The sequence below is a fragment of the Lepisosteus oculatus genome, chromosome 3 (genome assembly GCF_040954835.1).
Source record: "Lepisosteus oculatus isolate fLepOcu1 chromosome 3, fLepOcu1.hap2, whole genome shotgun sequence".
Taxonomy (NCBI): domain Eukaryota; kingdom Metazoa; phylum Chordata; class Actinopteri; order Semionotiformes; family Lepisosteidae; genus Lepisosteus; species Lepisosteus oculatus.
Window position 1 is genome coordinate 51,015,432 of NC_090698.1, and position 16,281 is coordinate 51,031,712.

The 16,281-nt window shown below is 36.5% G+C and overlaps 1 protein-coding gene across 2 annotated transcripts in view; it reads right to left on the reverse strand.

Annotated features, from left to right (window-relative positions):
- slc12a2 (solute carrier family 12 member 2) overlaps positions 1-16,281 on the reverse strand; it is a 94,715-nt gene that overhangs the window by 43,573 nt on the left and 34,861 nt on the right. For both annotated transcript variants that reach the window (XM_069187220.1, XM_069187219.1), the window contains exons 2-4: positions 6,687-6,806; positions 2,981-3,056; positions 2,218-2,313 (exon numbers count right to left, since the gene is read on the reverse strand). In XM_069187220.1, coding sequence (XP_069043321.1) covers positions 2,218-2,313; positions 2,981-3,056; positions 6,687-6,806 — 292 coding nt within the window. The remainder of the gene's footprint in view (positions 1-2,217; positions 2,314-2,980; positions 3,057-6,686; positions 6,807-16,281) is intronic.

Consider the following 16,281-nt stretch of genomic DNA (forward strand, 5'->3'; position numbering starts at 1 on the left):
GCTCCGCTACCTTCCTACAAGCAATCAATTTTAGCCTCCTTTATACTACATTAGTGTCAGACAAATTAAGAATCTTTCAGGCGGGAATGACCTCCATTTGAACCAATCCGTGTTAAACACTGTATTCCCCACTTTGAGCTTTGGCAACTAAAAATATAGGGCACAAGAAAGCACTACACCCTAGGTGGGATGATAGTGCACTGCAGGGCACTCAAGCATGGAACCATGTGTGAGTGCCCTGCAAGCACGGGGACAGTTTAGAAACACAAATGAGCTTAGCCACCACACATTTGGGAAGAAGGAAGGAAATGGTAGAACCAAAAAAGAATCTACCCAGACAAGGGGACAATGAGCGAAATCCACACAGCAGACACCCCACAGTCCAGAATCAATGGTACAACCCCAGAGCTGTGAGGCAGAAGTAACTGCAATGCTAGTGTGCCTACTTCAGTATGTATTCTTGCCGGGAAAAGAGTATGTTTTCACAACTGCTTTTCAAAAACTAAAAATCTTTTTCTTTCTGCTGTAGATAACTGCTCGATCATAGAGAACTTTGTAAAGGTCCTTGTATATCATGAGAGCCAATGACTGCAGGTTCAGGAGAAGGAAAAGTCACACATACCTGCCAACGAGAGCAATTTTCATGGAGTTGTTTAGTGTCTTCATGATGTATTTGTCACTTACAATGAAACGTTGTTCATCCTTTTTATTGAATCTTATCTCCTTACTCTGTAGTCCAGTGGAATTTAAATGAATGTCAGTAATAATCTTTTTTTTAATCTTCCACCTGAGAGCAAGGAATACTGCTTCTTCTCTCAAAACATCCCTAGTTTCAATAATCTCTCTCAATGGAACAAAATTAAAAATAAAATGTGATGTTTTATGTCCACCCACTAATGAAAGAAACACTGTATGATGACAAGTACCTGAAAGAGCATTTAATTAAAGCTCGTCTGTGTGGCAGGCTTTGTGACAGGGAGATTTCATAATGCATATCCTGTAAATAATCTTCTTCGGCAGATTGACACGTAAGATAAAGTAAAATGATACACTCGTATCTAATAAAATACAAAAAATAAATAAACTGTATAACTCATTTATCCAGCTACGACTTGGTTGAAACAACTTCATACAAAGCTAGGGACCTTTTCTAGAATATTACTGTTCTGTTATTTTCTTACTTAATGTGCTATCCTTCCTTTGTTTTTCATGCTAATGTCAAAGAGCAGTAATACATGCATAACTACCTTTCCTGCAGAACTGATGTTGTTTTACAAAGGAAGCTTAGTGTGTCTCACAGAAATGCTTAATTTATAGAGATTTAAAAACTGCATGGTTTAATATAGGAATAAACATTTTGTTTTCAAGTAGCATAAAGAAATTAAACACAGATACTGAAAAAAAACCTAGATTTAAATTCTTTAACAGATTAGATTTTTGTAAGAAATCAGTTATAAAAATAAGTTGGGTCAGACGATGACATATCCCAGACAGTACAGTCTGCTTTAAACTTCATTTAAAGTTAAGACCTATTAGAATTTTTAAAAAATGATATCAACTGTTTGCTTCTACCTAAAAAAAATTCCCCGAAAGAGAGGAAGAACACAAAATGGCCATAAATCAATCAGGTTTTCTTAATTTATTGTATGATAATGTACTTTTATTTAAGAAGTCCAGAACCTTATATAGTATATGATCAATCAGAACAGTGGGTAATTGACATGTGCGATTTCCGTACTTAATACTTCTGAAATCATTTAGTTTTAAATCAATCTCTTACACAACTGCGAAGATAAAGGGACACCGCTTTTATATGCACTGTATTGTCAGGCACTCTACCTCATTTTGCCCAGGCAAAAAAAATCACTTCCTGAAATGAGTCTTTGCTTAGACAAGAGTAGAAAGAAGAGACAAAATATTAACTTCAATTTCTAGGAGACATTACAAAGTTAAACTACTGCAAATATGCAGTTCTCATTTTGTCTGCGAGCATTAACACAAATTCCAGCAGTACTGAAGCACGGCTTGCCCAGTTTCTGTACAGTCTGCTGTGTGATATTTTGCAGTTACAGCCAAATCTGCTGCTTGCACGCTTCTCCTGTATTGACGTGTGTGCCCTTTTAATAGATTTTGAAGGCTTTTCTTCCATTACTAAACAAAGAATGAACATGAAAATTTTTGGCAGCAGTAATGAACTGGTTTAAGACATGTACATACCTCCTCGCACAAAGCCATTAGTTGCTATCGCTGAAGTGGAAAGTCCAGTGATGGTTGTCACAACTGTAGCCATTAAAACAATCACACATGCAAGAACTGGAAAAGAAAGCAACAGGTTCAAGGACTATTTCAGTATAGATTATCATGATCAGAGAGCAGGTCCATCTAATCTGAAAAACATGCTGCACAGTACAGTTTAAGACTATTATGAAAAAAATTGACACAGAAGTTAAAATATGAAAAGAATATACATTACTCATTCATGAAAAAGTCCTTTGAGACTTTGGAAGATAAACAACGTATGGAACTGCAAATTACTGAAATAGGTTTGATCCGAGAACTCATATTACATGATAAAATATATTTTGTTTCTTTAATTGTGGAGGCAAGTTAAAAAATAATTTCTTGCATATCATAACGAACAGAACCTGAGGGGAATAATGGATAAAATGCTCCAAAATCTCGTTATTTTATTGTCAAGTGATCCCTAGAGCAATGTATTTTGTAATTGTGAGCTACTATGTTATAATCTCCCAATCACCAATACTGCTCTGAAACCCAAATAAGAAATCTAACATCGATATACTAACTACTACAATCATGCTAGGATTTTATTTCTCTACGTGACTTTGGCAGATTGCTATACTTAACATCTTGCAGCGACATTCAACATTTTGATGGTAAATGGTGTGGATTAATGTTAAAGTGTAAATTAAAAATTGCAATTAACAGGGACTTGCAAACTGTGAAAACGTCCACCTACCAATGCCAGCCTGCCCCACAATCCATGTCATGCGAATGAAAAGCATAACACCCCAGATGTTCAACATGCACCGGATCTAAGGACAGAAAGCACAGCTGTTTTTGTTACATTACATTAAAGAAAAAAACAAACAGAAAAAAACTCTAAATTGGTACCAGCTGCAAACAAAATGTAATAGCTTTGATGGGAAAGGACTAATTACAAAGTAATCTAACAACCTAGTTTTTTCAAGGAAGCATGCTTACTATTACTAAATTGGAAAATTTCTACACAAGCAATAATTCTTATTCACAGTGTTCATTGGTGTTAAAAAGTTAAAACAAAATGTTGAAAATTCCATACAGAATGCAGATTAGTACAGTTCCTACAGATGTGTAAGAAATATGCATGTGAATGATCTTAAGGGTAAAAACAATACAGTTCTATAATGACACACCACACAAATGGGAGAGAAAATCATAAATAAAAATGTCCATATTGCCTTCTCACTATAATATAAATCAATTTATTTTGAACAAAAAGTTTCTTCATATAAATACAAACACAAAAAAAAGTATTTGTTTTTCTTATCACCTCATACTGGCAGCTGACATTTACAAATTTCATAAAGTTACCAAACAGTCAGGAAGTAAACACTACAGACCATGTAAAATTAATAGTATCTTATTTGCTTTTTCTCCATTTTCTGGACTACATCTTTAACTTCTTTGTATCTGGAAAGGCATATGCCCTGTTACAAAAAATAAGAAACGCCAAATATTTATCCTCTTCTACACAGTGATACGTGAATCATGCCACAAACTCATTCTTCATTCAAGTGTTGAATGTGGCAATAAGAAAAAGTTAAAACTATACGATCAGGCAATCATTTATACTGGGATTTAAACTGTAAAACAGATGTGCCTTAGAAATGTAAAAGAGGGGATTATTTATTCTCAGGAATTAAATTTAGAGGAAACAGTTCTATTGTCAGAAAAAAATAATTCTGTTTAAATATTTTCAGCCACTCTGTGAATAATTCTAATGGACTTTTAAGACTGATCATAGAAAGCATTTAGAAATCATAAGGACATTTCTCCCTAACATTTCACTAGTTATACCGGTGAGTTTGGGGAAATAAACTGTACTTAAGTACTTCCAAAAGTCCAATCAACAATATTAAAATAAGATTCAGCACATAACCTTTTATGGCTGATTATCAGTATCAAATCTAATATAACAATCATTCCCATATTACTTTCACATGGTTCTAAAAGCACTATCTAAACCATGGATATTGTAGCCTGAACATTGACTTTCTTTTTGTTAAAGTATACAAAAGGGCACAAAAATACAAAATTAATTTGAGAGAAAAATAATTTCTATATCTCAACATACAATTGAAAACAGTTATCGATTCCATTGTTTGGAACAGTGTCCAATTGCCAAAGCAGATGTTTGAATTTGTAGATTAAACAAATTCTGTAAAAAAAAAAGTCTAGTCTACATGAATGTCAAAACAGCCTGGATGAAAAACAGGAGTCAATTATAGCAAATGTAGATAAATTCACAAGAAAGACAGAACTACGTTAAACAAAGAGGAAATGGTGCAGGACCATTAATCTGAGTGAAATTTAGCAAAGCCCAGAAATTTAGCAGAGTGTATCATTAATCAGCTAAGTAGTTATTATTTTCCCTTATTCAACATTAAATATATTTAAATCATCATACAGGACAATTTCTTCATCTCCTTTGTTCTTTCATTTATTCATGCCCCTTTTTAAGCATGTAAAACTTTATGTAGGTAAGTTAGTGACAGATTAGAGAAACTGTCACTAACTGGTGTCCCAGAACGCAGGACACAGCTGTTACTGTTATTGAAGGTGTTACACATTAGGAACTCCTAGCTGGCCTACTTCCCCATATGCATTCTCAACTTCTCCTTCTCTCCATCTCTGTCTACTCATAAAGCTCGCTGTCCGCCGGATCTGATCTTCTCCACAGACTGCTCCGCCTCCACCCTCTCTGTTGCTGAGTATTTCATATCCTTCCTTTTCTCAATCCTGTCTTCATCCTGTACCATCTCCCACTGTCAGCTTCTCAGCCTCCACTTTGTCCTTGCTTTTTATGTGAACTCTCACCTTTTAGCTAGTGACTTCTTCTCTAAATTCAAAAGAGTTCCTGCAACTTTCACTCCCTGCTCATAGCTCATTCCTTGACTTCCTCCATTCCCTCACTTCTGTCCCCTTCCATTTCTCCTCTCCCTTCACTTGCCTTCTGGACTCTGATACCCAATCTCCTTTGCTCCACTCTCAGGCTATATTCCCTCTCTTTACAAACAGGTTTGCATTATACCTCCCAAACCTTCATCCCTTCACCTTTATCTTTTAACCTTTATCAACAGTTACTCTTTGTCCTTTTCTCTCCAAAACACTTGAGTAGGAGGTACACCACCATCTCACCACTTCCTCTTACAGCACTCGCCGCTCGACCCTGCTAAAATTAGCTCAAAACTGGGAGTGGGTTATAGGGCTGGGAACCTGCTTTGCCCGAATCTAGACTTGGCAACACAGTGTGATTAGAACCTATAAGGCACATAACTAGAACATACTGTGATAAAACATAACTGGAATTTCACTGAAGTCACAATCCTACAGAGGTATCCTACAAATCACACATTTTGGAGGCCAGATATAAACAAATTATACTGATAATCCTGCCCAAAATAAAGAGCTTAGTAAACAAAGACAAGAAACCCCCCTCTTAAAGACTTCTTTAGGGCTGAACACAAATCCAGGAAGAGTAGCCTGGGGATGCTGACAGTGATGTCTGCACTACTGTTTAAATTATTTCTCTATTTGTCTTTTCTTTCACAAAAAGCATTTCTACAATTTAGTCAGTGTCACAGCAGAAAAATTCGGAAATTTGAAGATATGTATGTGGTTCTCTAGGGAACCCATAGCACATATACCAGTGCAACAGGCATTTGTCGTTGCTTCAGAAACTTTTTAAACCCAATCTGGTGCAAACTAATATAAATGAGGAGGCAAGGAATGGCAGTACGCCATTTATTTTTTTAGCTGATGAGAAAGAGACATCTTTAGGCCATTAAACTAATGGTCTAGAGTGAGGCCATTATTTCTCTTGTTGGTACTACCAGAAAGAAGTACACACATCTAAAGGAAGAAAGTAATTTTACTGAGGATCTCTATCTCTAATTGCCTAATAAAGAACCTTGAAATACGTGTCAGTGTTGCCTGATTTATCTCATGGATGATCTAAAGTATAACATCTACAAAAAAGAGAAACAAACATTTTAGAGACTATTCAAAAAAAGATGACCAAAAATATATTAAGTCTACCTACATGCATGTTTTCTAAAATAAGGACCAATACCAATTTAAAGTGCTGCATTTTATTAGCTCAAAGAATTTACTGAGTTTGACACAAGCACCGTTACAAACACTGTAACTTTAAGTATATGCCTTAATTCCATGCATGAAAAAATAAGTAGAGTTACCAGAACACTTGCTCATTACCAGAGAATTTGAAGAAAAACAAGAAAGCAATAAAAACAAAGGTCCCAAAGTCTTCAAACAATTTCTTTAATGCGCTTATGCTAATAAATCCATAGAGGTCACGTGTAGCATAGAAATACAGGACTTTGAATTAGTAAAACCAGAAGCAAAAGCATGCCACTTCCACAAGAGGACCCGTAAATGCTCACCAGAACACCCTTGATCCATCCGAACTTCACAACACCCTTGGGCTCAGAAGCCTCTTTGGCTGCAGCTTCTTCTGCTGGAGTCAGTTCCTCACCATTCGCATAGCCATCCTCAAAGGGCTCCTGGGAAAACAGGCAAGACAATCTTAGTAGAGCAACAGAGGTGACGGAGAGACAGCCTCGCTCCTTCTCAAACATATCACACCGGAGTGACGAGAATAAATCCGGAGGACTATTACTACCGAATTTAAGCCTGCGGATGTGACACACATGACTCTGGATGGGCTCTAACACATGAATTTCGATCTGCCATTTTTAAACAGTTTATTTCTCCCTTTTTTGTGGAACGAGCCCTGCAAGGAAATGCGTCTTTCTCACATTGACTGAACTGTTCATGACCCGCATGTTGCTCTCAGTTTGATTCATCTGGATCACATGTATCCATCTAGTGTACTTATGAGCATTAGATTCCCAATTTATGTTGGTATACACTTTCAGAAGCCTGGTTCTGAATGATATATAGGTGGGCACATATGCTGTTTAAGTTTTTCTCACACTCTGAATAGTAGACATGTACATGGCAGTCACATTTGACAACTTTAACAGTTTTGATAACTTTAACGTGTAGATCAGGGCCTGCCACATTTCCACACTGGTTCTATGGTGAAGTGCACCATAGCTGTTGAAACAAATGTACAGTATCTGCATATTAAAAAAATTGAAACCTGTGCTGCCAAAAACATTTATAAAATATGAGTTACTGAACACCTGCCAGAAATTCTGCACAGACAACCATAACACCATGTGTGCACAACTCTGGCTCTGGTTGTCCTGACATCTGATATAACTGCAAAGCTCTAACTGCAATGTTAGTTGCATCTAGTCCTATAGACAATTTTTCACCATGATTGACCATAGCTATATTCTCAAACTTGCAACACTCAGATAATTCACTAGCTCTGATTTTATTAATCAGAGAGTGCATTTTGCCAAACTGAAACATGGTACATAGTGAATGGCTATGTAGAATAGTGGCACTGGATGTGGCTATGTTGAAAAATCATGAAAGCTTGGTTGGGTTGATAATTCAGAAGTCATTTATCACTTACATGTTGATCTAAATATACTGTGCAGAGTGTTAAATCTATTGAATGACTAACTTATTTTCTAATGCAAAAGAATCACTTGGTATCCCTGCTTAGTGATTAGGTTTCTACCTGTGTTTTCAGAGCTACAGAGCTCCATTTTGTACAATGTATGCAAATAGGCGATTTCAATATATATCTGGAGTGTCCTAAACGACAATTGCCTGTCTGCTTTAGATTGGGTGGCCTTATCTTAATGTGTGAATTTCTCCAACATTTAAACATCATCATAAATGTATTGTGTTGTGGGTTTTCCAACCTACAAAAATATGAATATAGGCATTTCTGGTCACAAGGCTCTCATACTGGATCTGCCAGATCTCCTGTCCTCCATTAATGCTAAACACAAATGACCTTCTATAAACTCAATTTGACGAATACAACTAGTTAGATGGACTAAAAAACTCAGTGTTCATGGAAGAAAATGTAGTTGATTGTATTCTTACAGGCTTATGGTGTGCATCAGCAATCATCCAGGGATGCTCTTAAGGCAGCCACCTTCTATCACTTATTGTCATGGGATGAAATAATAATATCCATCAATAAAATGTACAAAACAGCCAGGAATGCTGCCCTTTCTCTTTTGAACAAGCTATAACAACACTTTAAAGACCTCACCACTTCTTTCAGAGCAGAAAAAAATATTAGAGCTGCCAATCTCACCTGCTGCATGCAACACTATGCCCACTCTTGCTTTCACAGGCGTCTTTCAATTTATCTTTTACTTACGTGACTGAATTGGTGGTTAATCTGAGACCTACTAAATGTGATTTGGACACTTTTGTCCTCTTGTTACAACCTTTACAAACTGCCTTTTCTCACAAAACACAGGCAGTGGCAGCTCAGTTACAATCTAATCTTGAATCTAATGAGTTCTTTGAACCTTTTCAGTGTGGAAAGACTATAATCTTCTTCCAGACTCTCGAAGTATAGCTTTTTATACTGTCCCCACATCCTACTAGATCATATGGGAAACACCTAGGAGTTATTAGTACCACCTTTTGTTGGCTGGGTTTTTATTTAGCTAAAAAGAGCTAATCTACATATGCTGCCATTTTCAATTCTGATGATGCCACACTTACCCAATTTTATCTATGGGATTCTATGTTGCTGCCTTTAGCTCCCTATGATGACACTCAGATCTACTCATATGCTAGCTCAAACTACTCCGCATCAGCATATCATTCTTGTTCTATGTAACCTGCATGCCCTATAAAGGATACAGAAAACATTAAGGCTGTCCTGCACAAGAAAAAAAACACTGAATATCTAGCTCCGGGTTATCATATGGGTTTATTGCATGAGTCTACTGAAGACCAGGCTACACATAATGGGATCTTGAGCCTTTTATAATGCAGTGTCTCATCTGCAAAACTCAATGTCCAAATCCATTCAAGACTGGAACTGCTGACATTTTTAAAACTTTCAATGTCGAAATTGTTTAAATATTGGTTTTATTGTGTCAACTTGCTGCGCTGTTATTTTCTCATCCTCTTAAATTCTGTTGCCTGTATAATGCCTGTGCTACTGCGCAGCACTGATGTTTTGAAAAGCATGTATAAATTAAATGTATTGTATTTCTATATCGCCATTAGACCTTGAAGGTATAAAACTTCATTCTCCATTTTCATTTCCTTTTGATTTTTAAAAAAGGAGTGTTGACAAATGTACAAAGCACCATTCTTGAGGTGCTAAAAATAACCTCTTCAATTTGGCAGCTCTGCATGTACACTAGAATAAGAAATTAAGTAGCATGTACAAGAAAAATGCTCTGAATACTGAAAGAATTTGCATGCCAGCAGCAACTATATTTACTGTAATCTTTGCTTAATTATTTGAATACAACTGTATTGTAATGCCCTCTTAAAATGTTTTGGATTACTGTGACTTATTTCATCATTTGGTTAATTGGTTTATGAGTCATATTAAATACATTTTAAAATGACTGCATTAACACTTAAAAGTAGCTTCAAGATTAAATGGTAGAAAGTGACAATTTCACTCATGTTTATACATCTATCAAGCATCATCAGTGATGTCTATAAAACATCTTGTTAAGTCCTATAATAGATGGTGATCACACTTTAAAAGCAGATCAACTAATGCATTTTAATTTTATTACCTATCAAGTACACAATGGAAATCCTATCACGAGACAGTAAAAATTCACTTAAACATGCATTAGGCTGAACGTGGATTTCTTGACAGGTCCTCAGCCTGGATTTCTTTAGTGGCTACAGCACCAACGTCCTGCAATTTTGCATCTTCAAAAAAACTTTACTATGGCATGTATAGTATGAACAACCAAGGAAGCAAGTAATTTAATAAGAAAATATATTTTAGAAACTTTAAGAAACACTATCTTGCATAAAAACAATAAAACAAACGTAGTTATCAGTCATTTTATCTTAAAGTCAAAAGTAAAGGTCAAACACAAGAAGGTTCCATCCTGTGCAGAGACAATGTGCTGACATTACACATCCCCACCTTTCCCACCACAGTTCTGTGAAATATTCTAGAAGAACCAAGAAAAACACTATATATAATTTGGCCTACAAGCATTATTCTGGTGTGAGAAGAAAGGGTCATTATTAGCAGAGCTCATATTCAACTTCTTGTTGCTGTTTATCTGAAGCTTTTTTCAGTATTATTTCTGAATTTGTCAGCGGCAGTGTCACATCTTCAACAAGCATATTATGTGTTGCTAACTTTCATAAACTATTTACACTTCAATAACAAATGTATCAACAAGGCAAGGGGTTTCTGTAACCTCAAATCATGTTGTTTAATATTTAGGCTTCTGATGAAAATATATGTATTTTTAAGGTGATAAGTAGTCTGATACACCTTGCTCTTGAAATACTCACCAAGGCTGTTGACATCATTTCTGAGCACCAGTGTCTTTATGTAAATCTGACAGCATTTACAGTACTGGATGACAATACTACTTATTTGTCCTAAAATTTAATAATTTAAGGTAATGTCTGACATAGTGTTTAAAGTGGATAATGTACATCTATCAATATAAAACTAAATACCTTTACTTGCCTGCCAGGATTTGCAAATTATTTTGATAATCTTCCAGAAATGTGCATTGGGGAGGGCAATTTTAAACAATTTATACCGTCAACAAGCATCTGACATTTTGGAGGAAAAACAATTGTTCTTCAAAGGACCAAACCATGTTACAGAACGTGACATTTCGTGACCATCTGTTCAGCAGTTGAGCAAACAAATAAAGAAAGCAAAAAAAACTCTTTATTACAGTCCATCTAGTTGTGTGTATAGATCGGTACTCTTTTGACATTTGTTTTCTTTATCAAGCATGTATATTTTTCTAAATAGCTGTGTAAGTGGTTGTTTCTGTGTTAGAGATTACAAGGCCATATTCCGTGATGTGGTTAGGCTATTTCAGGAAGAGTAAGACTGTTTCATCTTGGAAATGACAGGCACACGTTTACAATTATAAATTATTTAAGTTTGCCCTCCAGCATACAACCTTTCGGAAAACAATCAAATCGTTATAAACCATTTTTTAGATCTTGAAACTATTACAGTGACAGGTGTACGTGAAACCCATTAAATTAGGCAGGAAAACCACATTGGAAAGTTCTGGGAATTAAACTCACCAGTCCAACAAACCACAAAAAAATGCTATACTCCAGCTCATTTCATGAAATGCTGCCTATGCTCCTCAAATTGGTAAATCTATAGATCTGTAGTGGTCTGCTGCAGACAACAGAAAGCTGAGGAATTTTACTACTACTGCTTTTATACCCATTTATCTCAGAAAACACACACTGAAAAATGACTTGCCTTTTAATTACATTCTGGAAAAAGAAACAAAACTGCTATGCAGACCTCATACAACCCATCATTAATACTAATTAAAACTTTGGTACACACAATATAAATTAGTTTTAATGTAAACTAATGGTAGCAAAGGTAGAAAATGCTCCCAATTTTTATTATCAGTGTTCTTTCTAGGATTGCAACCACGAAACCAAAATCTCCAACAAATATAAATACAAGACACATTTTTCATGCTCAACCCCATTATGACCCATCTAAAAAGTATAATGTGAAATGTATACACTGGCTTGTGATAGCTTGCTGACAGACAATGGATGCCAGTCCATTGCAGGGCATGTGCACACATAAAGAAGGACAATTAAGAGACACAACTTGACTTAACAATCAACGTGGCTTTGGAAGGCAGGAGCAAACCAGAAAACCCACCAAAAACCCACATGATCACAGGGAGAGAAAGCAAAATCCACACAGAAGACAGACCAGTCTGAAACCAAAGCCACAGCTCAACAGCTTTGAGGCAGCAGCAGACTGTGAGGTTTCAACCAAATTATAGGTTGGGCAGGAGCTTGGCTAATGAATTTAAACACCGAGGAGAGCAAAGCAAACCACACAGGAAGAAGGAACATTGCCATGAGATGTGTAGTGTATTTCTGAACTACAGGAAGCTAAATATGAAAGGGATCTGGGCGTTTATGTAAATCCTCCTACAGTATGTACTCAAGACAATATGAGGAAGCAATAAAAAAGACAAACATAATGCTTGGGTATATCTAAAAACGTGTAGAAATTAGATCAAGGGAAATTAGGCTCAAACCTTACAACAATGAGCCAGAACTCATTTAGACCTCAATATTTGTGTTCATTTTGGTCATCATACAGCAAGAATGCTATTAGCCTTAGAAAGAGTTGAAGGAAAAACAGCTAGGAAGTCCCTGAGATCAGGAATCTGTCATATATAGACATAGTGAAGGTACTAATGTTTTAGTCTAGAATATAGGAGATGGTGAGGTGACTTGATCCCAGTAAATAAAATACTAAGTGATGTTTCGGGGACAACCCAGGGTTTTCTATAATCTCAGGAGTAAAAAAAAAAAAGACAGGATTACAAACAGAAACTAAATCAGAATCAATTTAGGCCAGAGAAGAGATAACAGTTCTTTACAGTGTTCTGGATGACTGGAATAAATTTACCAGGTGGTTGAGGCCGTTTGAAAAAGCCTCTGTTCGGGCTGAAAGATATTTTAGACTCACTTAGCTTCTAAAATTACCCAACTAAGAAGAGCCAGCCTCTTTTTTTGCAGCCTCTCATTTTTGTATGCAAAACACTTAAAACAGGCTTCTATTATGATGTTGAAGTCGCTCACATTATTTCAAGATAAAAAAGCAAACTCTGAAAGACGAATAAAAATAAAATGCTCAGAAAATTCTAATCTCCAGTTTCAATAACCAGCTTCCCTTAGTGGGTTGCAGTGGGTTGGAGCACAACCCAGCAGGGGCAGGGCACAAGGTGGGATTACACCCCAAGCTGGGAAGCCAAACACAGGACACACGCGTGCATACTCACTCTCACACGGGGGGCATTTCAATCTCTTTTTCTAAAATAAAGTTCTCCTATAGTAGGATAATGAAGATTTATTAAATCATTAATAGAGCATCTCTGGCATGTTGACAAGCGTGTGACATGGGCTCTTGTTACTCATTGCCATTGCCCATCTGTCAGCATGCAAGTCTCTCTAAAGTGGGTACCTGGATAATTCCTGAAGAAACCATCTTGAGGTTTCAACACCAGAAAACACAGTGCCATTTAGTAGGAGTGGGGGGGATAGAAACAGCATTGTCAGCAGCTCTCTTATCTGTCGGCACCGAGCTATGCTTGGGAGGGCCAGCCCGAGCTGGGCGAGAGGATTTCTGAAGGGGTATTGTTAGCAGGGCGCGTGTGGGCTGATGCTTTAATAATGCACCACTTTCTCAACAAAAGCGCCTGTGAGAACAGTAAGCTGTGGTGGGAGTGAATGACATTCTCTGTGTGACCACCAGTAGGTCATTGTGGACAGACAATTTATCTGGCAAGAGAGTAAAGGACTTCTCAGGCAGGGGGCAAACTGTGCTTTTTCTGGACATGCCACTCTAATAAACCTAAGTGTGTCTGGCAGTCACTGTAACTATTTGACTTTGTATTACAACACACGGAAATTAGGCCTATAATGCTCCTTATTATGATTTAGACAGGCATTGTAAAAGGCACTTAGCTCACTAGATGTGTTTATACAGCTTGTTAAAATCAAATGTATATCCTTGTTGTGAATGAGTTCTAAAAATAACTTAAGATATTCACTTACAATACACTGTACTCATAAAACACACCAAGTATTAATGTACTTTTTAAGCCTGGATCAAATAATAATACATAACTTGCAATGGAAAAAAATGTATTACTACTAATAATAATACTTATTACTGTACCTATTGACTTTCAGCCAATGTTTAACACTAGTAATACTTTTCTCTTATTAGAGAATTTTTGCATACATCACTTGCTGAACTGTTTCATTAACCAATAACAGTTGTAGGAATATAGAACAAGCTTCCCAGCCATGTTGTTGAAGCTAATAATACCCTGGCTTCCTTCAAGAATTGGTGAATGATCAATTTGCTACTAACGGTGATCTAGATGGGACAAATGGCCTCCTCTCAGGTAATTCTCAGGTAAGTCCAAGGATTTCACTTAACTCAGGTATTTCTGTTAGAGGACTCAGGTTTGATTAAATACAGAATCCTAAGGACTTGTATGACTAAAGACTTCACATGGAAGAGCACTTAAGTGATTTAGTCAGCGAATGAGCAGATGAGTCTTTTACCCCCAGGGTTCATATCCTCAAACTCTATTAAGAACATGCCATGTATTAATGGAGAGCTGTATCATTTGCTTAAGAAAAGACTTATTCAAAAATTTAGTTTTGATGGTTTACCTGTAGTGAACATAACTGGAGTACATGCAAGTTTTTGCCCAGTGGTAATCATCTGCAATCCCTTGCCTTGGCAAAATGTAATATCCGGTAAACTCAACCCATGAGCTGTTGCCAACAGCTCAGAATGTTGTGTGCAGCACAACAAAATGGGTAAAAAAAGTCTGATGCGATACTCAAGCTACTAAAATTCACTAGCAGGGACAGCAACACTGCCCAAGATCTGGTGTAAACTGTTAAGACATTGTTGTTCAGATCCAAAAAACTGTAATAAATTAAATTATGAAAGGCCCTTTTAATTATTTTGTAAACATAAATATGACAGAATCCAAAATTCATGTTATTAGCAGATGTCACCAATGCCTGAATCACTCTTTACTGACAATTAAAACTAAATGCTCTGGAATAGTAAAAATAACTGTAATACAGTCTGTAAAACAATTCAAAAGTCAAAGGAGTGATGTGCGATAGTTATACACGTAATTCAACTAGTCAGCTAAAGTGAAAATGTTTCATGTTTAAGTCTACGTGTTTCAATTAGGAGTTAGATAAGAATGCTGCTAAATGGCATTTGTATCAGCCCCCTCGTAAATTTCCATTAATTTCTGTTGGACGCTGGAATGTTTTGGTTATTACAGTACACAATTCGCACAAGATGTAGCCAAGCCCAACAGTTCTTCATGTAATTATCATAAATAAATATGCCATTAAAATGACTCTCTCTTTAAAAAAAAAAGAAATTAAGTCCTAAATAATTTAGGTTCCCATTAACCTGGGGTTATTCTTGGAGCAACATATGGCATTGCAAAATCCATTCTTTGTTGCTATATCAGTTTTCTGCCACTGCTCTAAGCAGGTTAGCAGATTAAACAGCACTTCACACTTCAATACCTGTTTCTTTAATTAAGTACAGCTGGTATTTTAACAAAACAGGTGCATGCAAACTAAAAGCTCAGTCAATGCGTATGTGCCAATTCCCAAACAAGCAAATTGCTTTTCTAAATTTATTTCATGAGCAGACATTTAACTTACTCTCTGCAAAAGATAATGATCTCTTTTACCCCATATTCATTAAACATCTGACAAGGTTGTTAAGCTTTTGTCTATCAGAAGTTAAACAGGCTTGGGCTTGGTAGGCACTGGGATCAGAGACCTAAGAACTGCTGCTACAAGCAGTGCAGCTTTGCTGAAGTATCTGTGAAGCAATTTCTCGATTCTCCACCTGATTCGTTGTGAAAGGGGGCTACTGGCATATAATGTCTGCCCTACAGTATGTCACACGTGCAGTGTGGGCTCTGCATTTTAAATTGTGGATTAAGTGGATCCCTTCTTATATGCAACACACTTTGCAGATATCAATTATTATTATATCCTTGGTAAAGAAGAAAGTGGTAATTCTCTACAACCCAAATACAACTTACGTTATGACTATTTCAGAATTTTAAAAAAAGCTGACTGACAAATGTTTAGACATAAGGGGGGAAGAAAACATCAGCATTACTGTACTAAACACTCTTAATTCAGCAGGGTTTCTAAATGAAAGGCAAAGCTATCATGAAGTATTTATAGGAATGAGAGAATTACTTTCAAACCAGGGGGATGTCTGAAAAGCCCACGTAAATTAAACCAAGTAATCTTAACTTTTGCACTTACACTGTGCCTCCTTATACGCAG